Source organism: Eubalaena glacialis, chromosome 15 (genome assembly GCF_028564815.1).
Source record: "Eubalaena glacialis isolate mEubGla1 chromosome 15, mEubGla1.1.hap2.+ XY, whole genome shotgun sequence".
NCBI classification, from domain to species: domain Eukaryota; kingdom Metazoa; phylum Chordata; class Mammalia; order Artiodactyla; family Balaenidae; genus Eubalaena; species Eubalaena glacialis.
The window spans coordinates 83,717,343-83,729,249 of NC_083730.1; the positions used below are offsets into that span (position 1 = coordinate 83,717,343).

At 47.4% G+C, this 11,907-nt stretch overlaps 1 protein-coding gene across 1 annotated transcript in view; it reads left to right on the top strand.

Annotated features, from left to right (window-relative positions):
* CCDC60 (coiled-coil domain containing 60) overlaps nucleotides 1-8,128 on the top strand; it is a 168,035-nt gene extending 159,907 nt beyond the window's left edge. Inside the window, exons 10-14 of the mRNA XM_061170050.1 lie at nucleotides 1,046-1,108; nucleotides 1,765-1,887; nucleotides 3,850-3,981; nucleotides 5,771-5,960; nucleotides 7,798-8,128. Of these exons, the coding sequence (XP_061026033.1) occupies nucleotides 1,046-1,108; nucleotides 1,765-1,887; nucleotides 3,850-3,981; nucleotides 5,771-5,960; nucleotides 7,798-7,899 (610 nt within the window). The 3' untranslated portion in view covers nucleotides 7,900-8,128. The remainder of the gene's footprint in view (nucleotides 1-1,045; nucleotides 1,109-1,764; nucleotides 1,888-3,849; nucleotides 3,982-5,770; nucleotides 5,961-7,797) is intronic.
* Nucleotides 8,129-11,907: the final 3,779 nt, after the last annotated feature.

Genomic DNA, 11,907 nt, shown 5'->3' on the forward strand with positions numbered 1-11,907 from the left:
GGAAATGGCCTGAAGACGCCCCGCCTGCCACAGGGCTGGAAGGGAAGGGTTAGCCACACATCACAGGGATAAGGAAAACAGTCTTACCCTCTAGAGGCACACAGATAAAGCAGTCAAGTCAGTTTCTCAAATATTTAGAGAAACAAAGGGAGGCAGCGTGTGAGAGAAGATGCTAGACACTGATGCTGAAGGCCCAGGCCACTGAAGGAGGACCTGGAAGAATGTATGGGGGGATGGGCATGGGCAAAGACCTTCACCCCCATCTAGGGACCCTAGCCAGGCAAAGTCACAGGAGGCAGCAGCTGCTTAGAGAATTCACCCCCCCCACCCCCACCCAGAAAGGGTCAAATGGCACCAGGAGTTGACTGATCACAGATGAGGAAAGTGACGATCCAGAGCAGAGGTGCTTATCCACAGCCTGGGAGCAGGCAGTGCCAGGGTTGGGCTCTGAGCCCAGCTCTGCCTGCCTCCAAAGTTGAGTGCAGTGGGTGCTCAGCACCAGGGTCCAGTTTAGAGAAGAGAAGCCTTGAATGAAGAGGCGGCCTGGGGCCGGGAACACCACAGACAATGTGCCCAGGAGGACTCGACCCTCCCCTCAGCAGGTCTGCACTCAGCCCCAGGGTAAGTGCTGACAAGTGTAGAGAGGAGGGTGGGAGCGTCCGAAATGAACCTGCCCTCCAGATGGAGAGACCGATTTTATACAGATGAAGCTGGGATCCAGAAGATACGTCATCCCAACAATATGCGGAGGCAAGAGGCCACAGTTGGACTTGGAGAGTCAGAGCAGGCAGAACTTGCTCTAGGCCGTGAGACAGGGTGGGATTTGAGCAGGTGAAGAAACAAGGATTGTCCAGGCAGTGTGTCCGGTAGGAGTAAAGGCCAAGACGTGGGGGAAATGCACACCGAGTTCTATTTCTGATGCCTCGATTAGAACCACCGCACTCACCTGAATCCTGGCGGCTAGCAGGTGTCATGGGGGCCCTAAAGTCACCCTTTCTGGAAAAATAAGGCTCCAGGCAACTTGAAACCAACCTTTGTGTTTCAGTGACAGATCCAGCAGTACAAGTGGAGACAGCCACTCCCAGGTGCTCCAGAAGAAGTCTAAAAGGTAGGCCAGCTGGGCAGCGGAAGATGCCAGGCAAGAGGGACCGTGGCAACTCTCCATCTTCCCAGGGGTGTAGAAATAACCCGGTGCACACCAGACTCCCTGAAGCCATAGACACACCTGAAGGACAAAGGACCCCCGGGGCAAGGGGCTCATGGGCAAGATGCTGAGCAACCAGACAGACAACGGCAACAGGTTCTTCCTTCATGCTTGGTGCCGGGCAAAGCATTCTGTATTCATTATCTTGCTTATTCCTCAAAACCAATCCTATGAGCCAGGAGTGCTATCCCATTCTACAGAGGAACAGACTGAAACCTGGCCAGGTGAAATGTCTCACCAGAGGCCACACGGCTAAAAAGTGGTGGTACAGGAGTTTGAACCTGAATCTCCCAGCTGCATCACACCATCCTTAACGCTTGCTGGGCTGAAGAGACCAGATGTCTCTATGTGGGCTCGTTTAATAAGGCCTGACCCACCAATCTGATGTTTTGGGGAAGATCTATCTTCCCTACCTCTGGGGGAGTGCTGAAGGAGGCTCCAGTGAGGGTGGAGAACCTCGGTGGGTATTATTGCAGAGCGCCTTGGGGCCCGGGGAGGCCAGCCTCGTGGGTCTGTCCCTTGGGCTCCGTCCCCCAAGCCCTTCTCATCTGTGTCCACAGCCGCGCCAACCGTGACATCATCCACTGCAAGAGTGGGGTGTGTAACGCCATGAGGGCCAAGTTTAACAGTGTGGCCCAGGAGGCTGGCCTCTGTCTGCAGGACAAGATGGAAATCCTCATGAAGTAAGGGCACACATACATCCATTCACTCAAAGGACGTTCATCTGGCACTTACTCTGTACCCACCAGATGCTAGGAGTTGGGGTTATAACAGGGAACAAGAAGGACCTGTTCCCTGCCATCAGGGAGCTTGTAGTCTCCTGGAAAATATGGGCAGAGACAATATACCTGAATTGATAAATTTATAGGTACAAATTATGATCATTGCTGTACAGTAAGAGAACAGGCTTCTCGGAGAGAGGGAGAAACCGTGGGGTCCTAATGCAGGTTGGATAATCCAGGAAGACCTCTCTAAAGAGGTGATGTTAAGGCTGAGCCCTGACAGATGAAGAGGAGCTGGTGGTATGGTGAGAAGGTGGAAAGGCATTCCAAGCAGCAGGAAAAGTGCATACAAACTCCCAAGGTAGGAAGGGACATAGAACATTTGAAGAGGAGGAAGAAGTGGTAGGTGAGCTCTGCATCATGCACAGCCATAAATGTCATGATTAAGACTTGGAAGTTGACTTTCAGAGCAGCAGCAGACAACTGGAAGCTTTTCTTTTCTATTCTAACGAGCCAGTCACTGCCTCCCTTCCCTCCTGACCCCTTGACTACGGTGACTATTTACCCCAGTGAACTCATCCATTCAGCGAAGGTTTCATGATGACCCTTTGCCCTCTCACCCTCTCAGCATGGAGGGACCAGCTGCTCTGGGCCACAGGTCCAAAGTTGACTTGCCCCTACCTTTTGGGAGCTCCCAGTCTAGTGAGGGAGACAGACAAATAAAGAGGCGATTACCACACAGGGTGATGAGGGCCAGCATGGGAATAAGGAGGTGGCTAAGGGAACACAGAAAGGTCCAAGGGAAATCAGAAAGGTCTTCCTGGAGGAAACAATATTTTCAGCTTAATAAAAATAGGTGATATTTCCAGGGCACTTAGTATGTACCAGACATGGGTGTAAGAGCTTTGTTTTTATTACTTGGGCCTCACAACAGTCCTGTGGGATAGGTGCTATTATTAGACCCATTTTACAGATGAGAAAAGTGGGCTCAAAGATGTCTCTTGTTGATGGCCACGCAGTGGTTAAGTATTAATAGTAAAGGTGGAATTCAAACCTAGACAGTCACACAGGAACAGCAGGAGGGAAGAGAGTTCCAGGGAAAAGCAACAGCAAAGTCCCAGAGGCAAGAAGGGGCACAGTGGGCCATAAACTGCCAGTAGTCAGGTGTGCTGGGGCTTAGGTTGTTTACAAGGTAAGCGGACAGATAGACAGAGGCCAGATCATAAAAGGCCTTCCTAACCCAGCTGTGGACGTTGAACTTTATCTCAGAGACTTTGTTCATGAGCCAAACCATAAAATGCTGGGAGGAAAGGGATGGAAAGGATAGAGATAAAGCTGGAAGATGATGTAGGGCTGAATAATCCAGAGCCTTGGAGGGTAAGTCACTCAGAGGACTTTACTCTGAGTAAATGGGAAGCCATTGAAATTCATAATATATAGGTGAGGACATGGTTATATTTATAATATAGTAGTCTCTGTGGAGAGAGAGGACATATACACCAAATGATAAAGGGAATGGGGAAGAGAGGAACCAACATGAGTTAAACACCTACTGTGTGTCTGGCACTAAGCGCAGCACTGTACACACATTATCATTTCCTCCTCACCACTGGGATCTAGGAATCATTATTACCCTTCATTTTGCAGATGAGAAAGCCGTGTAAATACAATCAAAAGTAGGGAGAGAATGAGGGCTGATTGAAAAGTGACTGGATTTAGCGAGACTTGAGCATTTCAGGACCTCGGAGAGAGCTGTATGCTCTTGTGCCCAAAGCCAGCTTGTATATTAGAGTGGCTGAGAGGGTTAAGAAGGACCGCAAGAAGGAAAAGGTGTTTGACTCAGATCTCGAAGGGCAGCTAGGATGGTTAAAGGAGAAGAGTATCTGATTCTTCTTCCTCTTTCTCATACAACCTGTGACGCAGGCGCCAAGAAGAAAGAGGTCTCCAGAAGTTCCGTTCTTTTGACCTTGTCTCAAATTTCCAAAAGGATGTAGCAAAAATGAGACACCACATCTCCATGGTAAAAGGAGATGCAGAAGAAATTGCAGACCACTGGTAAATATCCTGAGAGCCAGATAAGACAGTCCCTGAAGTGGGTGAAGGGGGCAGTGGTGTTACAAAATTACATTTGATCCCATTATCCTTCAAGACACAGAGAGGCATCACTCCAGAACTGTCCTTGGCCACCAGTACCACCCCCCAAACCAGGCTATATCCAGAGCACAACCAGGCAAGAAGCCCTCAGTTCCTGAACTACAGCTAATCTACCCAGCTGTGTTCTCCATATTTACCTTGTTTGATTCAGCTTGCAAATATGGAAGTCCTATCCAAGCTATCTCCTATAAGAGAGGTAGAAGAGGCAAACCAATCTGAAAATTCTACAGATTCTGAGGTCTATGGGGGGAGAACTATATTCCCCCAAATAATTTAACTCTTAAAGATACAAAGCCAGACAGGCATATCCCAGGACCCCTGTGCCCCGGCACAGGGATGATAATAAGTACAACAAAAAGCAACGTGAATTGAGTGATTACTGGCTGGCAGACACTGACCTAAGCAATTTTCATAAATTATCTATTTTATTCCCCACAAAAATCCCGAAGGGTACATATTAACCCCCCGCTTTACGAACAAGGAAATGTTAGGATTTAAACCTCTGTCTGACCTGTCTCTATGCTTAGCAGCAATAGAAAATTGGAGTCTGATTTCCCAAAGCTCCATCCTGTCAGGGTGAGTAAATCAAGATCTACGAGTACGATGGGAAAGCCTAAAAATGTACCCAGAATCCCTTCAACAATTTTAATAATGCAGAGTGGGAGCTTACAAAGAGACATGAATAAATATATAAATATATATCACAACTATAAAGCGATATGAGCAGGCCAGAATGTATGATGGAGGATCAAGTGCTTCAACTTTTTCTGCAATCAGGGAAAAAAATCCTTTTTTTCATGAGATACCACTGCTGCCGTCACCCGCACCTGAACCCCCAGGTTAGAACCTACCTCGTTCCCACCATCTCAAGGATGGATTCCCAAACTACCTTCACACGCTGTCATCATAGTAATAGAGATTCTTGAAATACACAAAGCTGTGACTCCTGCTTACTCGTTATCGGGGACATGGAAAATACACACACACACACACACACACACACACACACACACACACACAGCAGCACCTTGTGTGTGAGAGCCTCTTGCATCCTAGAAGGTATCCCACAGATGTGTCTGTGTCCTCCCTGGCTTGATTAACTCTCAAAAGAGAAGCTTCACAGCTGCATAGCACAGGGAGATCAGCTCGGTGCTCTGTAACCACCTAGAGGGGTGGGATAGGGAGGGTGGGAGGGAGGGAGATGCAAGAGGGAAGAGATATGGGGACATATGTATATGTATAGCTGATTCACTTTGTTATAAAGCAGAAACTGACACACCATTGTAAAGCAATTACACTGCAATAAAGATGTTAAAAATAAATAAATAAAAAATAAAATAAAACCTTCAAAAAAAAAAAAAAGCTTCAGAATACCAGCGTTCTTCCTTTCTTCTAACTTTTCACATTGTCTGCTTTGTAGAAAAATCATAAATGCATCACTTTAAAGCATGCCCTTAATTTTTTTAATGCGATGCAAATCATGCTCCAGCTTTTACTATCCATAAAAATAAAGACTTGCCTGATCTGTGGGCACTTTACATTGAGTGGGGAGGAAAGTCCCCTAGATAAAGACCGATGCTGCCCTGGAGACATCACATGAGTGATAGAGATAGTGGAGATGGGGTCTCTGTGGTGCCCAGGCCCATCTCCCAGCAGTTTCCTAACTGACCCTCTCCTCTTGGAACTGAAGGTACTTTGACCTGCTGTCCAAACTCCCTGAGGATCTGAAGAATTTCCGCCCTGCCAAAAAGATCCTGGCGAAACTGCAGAAGTTTGGGGAAAATCTGGACCTGAGGATCCGGCCGCATGTTCTCTTGAAGGTGCTGCAGGACATGAGAGTCTGGGAGCTGTGCTCTCCGGACATCGCAGTGGCTATCGAGGTACTGACCACCTCCTTTCCCCTCACAGTGCCTCCGGCACACTCATTCATTCCTCTCTCAACATCCAGGCACTGTTTAAGTTTTTAAAGTTTTAAAAAGACATAAAGGCCTTCATGGAACTCATCATCTAATAGGAGAGGGATTGTCACGTGACCTTGGTTGTTCAACTCCAGGGGACATTATATTCTGTGTAAACGGTGCCCCCTGGAAACTTGGAGGTTTTGGAGAGACATAAATAAATGGACACGTGAATACAATAACTGGCAATCATAAAAAGGAGCACTCGAAATCTGGCAACTTAAAATTGTGGCCCATGGACCTCATGTGGGTACTCGTTAGAAATGCAGAATCTCAGGCTCCAAACCATATCTAACCAGCTCAGGATCTACATTTAAATGAGATGCCGGGTGACTTGTACACACAATAGAGTTTGAGGAGCCCTGATTTAAGGTAAATGTAGAGGAGGCTTATCGTAACTAGAGCCACTGGGGAAGATGACTTTAAAGCTGAGATCTGAACAATGTAAAGGCAGCACCACGAAGAGAAAGGGAAAGAGCAGGTCAGGAAGAGGAAACAGCTGGTGCAAAGGCCCCAAAGCAGGACAAAACTTGACCTGTTCAGCGGCAGTCAGTGGGTTTGGAAGGAAGAGAGCCGGAAGATGCACAGTTCCAAGGGGATTGAAGAGGTCAGTCTGTGCACATCTCTGATGGTCAAGTTAAGGATTTAGGTCTTTATCTGGAGGGTGCTGAGGAGCCACTGAAGGGTTTGCAGTAGCGGCTTACCTTCCTTACCCACCCTAGAAGTTCCTAGTGCGCTATTCCCTTAGGGCATCAAAAGGGGTCAGCAGATGGGGGGGAGGGGGAGGGCCCACACTAAGGTATTAACAGGTGTCAGTGGAGTCACTTCCTTAATTTTATCTGATGGCACATGTCCATTTTAATAGGGCTTTCAATGCCTCAAGATAAAGAAGTGACTCAGGTGGTAGCATTCTCAGTCCTCTCGGTGTTTTCATGAGAGGTTGGCCCTTCCACAGGCTGACCTGGGTTGTGTATATGGATGCAAAGTCAGGAGTGGGGGAGGGAGGATGGCCCTGTGGACAAGTTCATCTGCCCGGACTCTACTTCCCACATCCTGGGAAGGTCTTTCGGGAGAGGCTCTGGCAGGCTACTCCGAAACTAAGTCTAGGGCATCTGTCCGGTTATGGGGTCTGCAATCCCCCTGCCAATTGTGGAGGCCGTGGAAAAGGCAATCGCTGAGTGGGTAAGAGGGGAGGGGCCCTGGATGCTCCCCTTTCGCTGAGCTGAGTTCATGGCCCTAGCTAATAGAAGTCAGCATGCTCTCTTCCCAGTGAGAACGTCACAGAACCTCTGTTAACCCGGATGTGGGAGTCTCTTAACCTGGAATCTACATGAAACTCTATGTTTTGTGTCTTAACCCTTGCCCGGAAGCAAGCCCATAGTTGTCCTCAATTCTCGAAGGGGCCTATGAACCCAAAAAAGTTTAGGGTCAAATGACTTTTTAAAAAGATATTCAGGAGTAGAAAAGAGAAAGATGCAGACAACTGGGTTTTCCTGCTCTCCCCAAATCTCTTGGGGTCAGTGTTGACAATACGGGACTTAACATTAGCCTGCTGAACCGGCAAGCTGGAAAGAGACCCTTTTCTTGAGAGAACCATCCCCAGCATGATGCTCCAAGCATTATGAATGCCTGAAGGGTTGGAGGTATCCTGGGGCCATAGCCTCAATCACAGATCTTCCAGGATCTTGTTGGGGAGGGCGGGGGCATGGAGTCTAGCTTTCAGACCACATCTGAGGCTGTCACTGTGTCTGCCCCTCAGTTTGTGCGAGAACACATCATCCATATGCCTCAAGAGGATTATATCAACTGGCTGCAGAACCGAATCAACGTCCCCATCCGGTCCCACAGTGCCCAGATGTAGTGGGCCTGGGTTGACCAGCGATCCCAGTGGAGGAGGGCTGTCTACACTGTGTTCCTGTTTCCTGCCTACTCTCATGGATACTCATTATGATCTAGTAGGGTCATCTGGAGACCAGATGACCCTGCCAACATTCTAGAGGGAGCTCCTCCCAGGTGGGAGCTCCCTTCTACCTCACACCCCAGCCTCAGTCTCCCAGCCTCCGTTCCTCATTGGTCCAGCCTGACTCTACCTACTCCCTCTCCAGAATCCTTCACTCTATTTCTCCTCCTCAAATTCTAGATAATAAAATTGGGTTGAATGTTTGATGTTCGGCTGGGAAAAAGTTGGAGCTGTGAATTTGGCCGTGGTATTCAGATCCTAATAATAACATACAGTTATCATTTATTGAGTTTTTGTTATACAACAGGCCCAGTGCTGGGTGATATTATTGCCTAATAATATCATTTAAATCTCACAATTACTTGGTTAAGTAGGTACTAATGTTATCCCCATTTCACACCATTGGAGCTAGAGTGTATTTCTCAGCTTTGTATATACTGTCCTGGATAGAGATGGGTGGGTGGGTGGATGGATGGGTGGATGGATGGGTGGATGGATGGATGGATGGATGGATGGATGGATGGATGGATGGATGGATGGATGGGGCATTTCCCAACAAGGCAAATAGTGTGCCAGAAAATCTCATTCTTAAGAGTGCTTGTAATATCTTGTGCTGGTTTTGGTTGTACAAGGAAGCTTAACTTCCTGTCATCTCAAAATGTGTGTGGGCTCACTGCCATTTAACCTCTTTTCTCATCTTGATCTTCTGCTTCCCTACATTCTAAATTATAGGACCTGTAGTCATTTTAACTCTGTCACTGATGGCCAAACTGGATTAACAATGAAACAACTGGACTTGATTTGCAGTTATGCCCCGATTATCAGAACACTCATATAGGCTGGACCCCAGCATCTCTCCATGATCCAGAAGGGGTGGACGGGAAGAGAGCTGAACTGGAACTATTTTTCTGTCTAAGCAACATCTCACTCATCCGTTCACCTATTCAGTTATTTACTCATTCATTCAATGAATATTTATCAAGAGCTCAATATGCATCAACCAAGTTCTGGGTTCTGAGGGTAGAGCAGTGACCAAAGCAGACAAGGCTCCTGATCTCGAGAGTTTACATGGAGACAGACAGTTTACATGGAGTCAACAAAGGCTGATGGGGAGGGCAGAGGGACTGCATGACATCCACATTGATACCCTTTGTTTAGTGTGACTCTGTGACAGCCATTAGGGTACAGAAGTGAGATGCAGTCTGTAAGGAGTCTGCAAAGTTAGGAGATCCTAAACTTCTCTGTATTAAGTAAGAATTGGGGTGAGGGGGAGCAGAGAAGAAAGGAGAAGGGCAAAGGCCTAGAGGCAAAAAGAAGCTTAATGTCATCTGAGGAGCTAAAATAACACGCGTCTGGCTGGACTGTAAGATCAGGTTGGTGGTGCAGAGCAGGGGATGGGAGGAGAGGGAGTCCGGGGAGGGAGGCGGAAGCCAGATTTTTAGATGCCTTCTAGGCTATGGGGAGCCATGGAAGGATTTGCAGCAGGGGAATAATCAGATTTGCATTCAGAAAAAAAAAGACCCCTGTGTGAGGACGAGGCAGGGAGAAGGGCACTAAGATAAGGCTACGGCAGCGACTGTGGGGAGAACGTGGCAGTGGTTGGGGGGAGATACTAGAAGGATACTTAAACGGTGGAATCAGCAGAAGTTGGTGTGGTGTGTTACAAGTGGACAGAAGATAGGAATGTCAGGAATCATGTCCGGTGTTTCAGCTCAGAGCTCTGGGTGGAGGATGATGCCTTTAATGTACCAGGAGGAGAGGAAGAAGAGAAGGTTCAGAACGAGAAGGTAAGGAGTTCTGTTTTGAGCATATTGAGTGGGAGATGCTTGTGGGACCGTCGAGTGGGGGGACTTAAAACTCAGGAGACAGGGTAGCACTAGGGATAGAAGCATGACACCAACATCCTATGGGCCATGATTGTTAAAGCAGGAAGTGGGAGGAGAGGCTAGAAGAGGAGAGGAGAGGGAGGGTCTTGAGGACCCTTGAGGGTCACAAAAAGCTTCAAGCAGCCCACTCACAACCTAGCATTGACTGAGGGACTGCTTTGTTCCAGACACTGTGCAAAATGCTTGCCGTGTGTTATCTCATTTCATCTTCGTGATCCTGCAAGGCAGGGCTCACCTGCTTTACAGATGATGAAATGGAGCCTCCAAAAGGTGTTTTGTGCTCATGTCCAGCCGACTCTGAATTCCCTCCCTTCTGCTGCTGCCCTCTAGCCCCCCAGCCCTGACTGTATGAGACAAGAACGTCATGAAAGTTATCTGGCTTTTGGAATCATGTCCCAGGAATAGCTCTAATGATGGGGCTTCCTGGCGTCTCATTAACTTAACATTTACGCTGCATTCTACAGTTTGCATCGTACTTGATGATCACAGCATCCCTCTGTTGTGGGCATTGTTATAATCCCCATTTTACAAGTAAGGATGCCAACACTTACAGTCATTTGCCAACAGTCACATAGGCAGCAAGTGGCAGAGCCAACTCGAGAACGTGTCTGTCTGTCTTGGGCAGGGGAGATGCTGGGATTACAAGACTTACTCCACCCTCCTGTTTGCCACTTTCTGGGAAAGCCTTTTTCTCAAGAGCTGTAGCTCCATCTAGTGGTAGATATTAGTATTATGCTTCCATCATGCTCTCCAGCAAAATAAAACCTGCCAAAAAGGAAGGAAGCAAGCATTAACAGCTTAGGCAAGGAGTATTTATTCAAACAAAGGAAGCTCTTTTAATACTAAAATAGATTAGGGACCAGGAGGAGGCAATACATCACCTCCCAGCTCCCAAGCTCAAAAAATATTTCTCGGGGAGAAATATTTTTGCTGTGAGCATTTTCATCAGAATCATAATTGAGCACCTACTATATGCCAAGCCCATGCCAGGTGGTCCTCTGTTCCACTGCTCTGACTGAGCCACCTGAGTGGTTATCATGAGAGTTTTTAAAACCCCATGTGCCCTGAAGAAGCTTTTTCTGTAAAGGAGCAGATAGTACATATCTGTTGCATATTCTTTTTATATATGTGGCCCTTTAAAAATGTAAAAACCTTCTGAGATTGGAGGTCACACAAAAATAGACTACAGGACAGATTTGGACCAGGGACCAGAGTGGAACAGAGGGATGGACATGTAAAGTAATCCAATAAAAGTCAACCCCTGAACTTGTGTTGGAACTGGTGAGAACAGGGAGCTTTCTGCTGGAATTATTGACAGTGAGGATAAAATAAGCCTACAGCTTGTGAAAGCCACCACACGGACACTGCCAATAAAGAGAGGAAAACAAAGCTGAGAAATGCAGTGAGCTACCAAATCTTGGTTACACCATGGGAGCACCTGCATCCAGCCAGACCTTTGAACTTTTGAGTCATGGGGATAAAGCCTGCTTCAACCAGATTCAGTTTGGTCTCCTTCACTTGCAACAAAAGGATTCCTAATTAAAAGGAGAAAAGGGATCCGTGTATAAGTGTGGCCAAATTCTAGACAGCCCTGAAGAAGGGCCCTTCCTCTCACAGGGCTGGTGGGACAGTAGTGGGAGAGACTCTCATCAGATACGTCGTGCAGGTAAAGCTAAGAGAAAATCCTGAGTTAAACCCCACAGCACCAATCAAGACACAAAGGAAAGACTAGGAACACATGTTTTATCACTCAGCTTCGCAGCAGGTGTGAAAGTGCCAATTTAGCTTTAAAAGAGCATAAATACACGTAAGGTAGGGGTTGTGATCAGAGCCAACCCTCCCGTACGTGACAGGAGATGCTGGATAAGTGAAGTCCCCAGCTCCGTGGTCTCCAAAGTATGGGGTGAGGGGGTGGAAGGGGTGGCCGTGCTCTAGATGATCCATTAGGGAGAAAAAAATATCGGAACTTAGAGTTATCTTAACTAAAGTCTATTTTAAGCATTACTAGTAATTTAGATGTGGC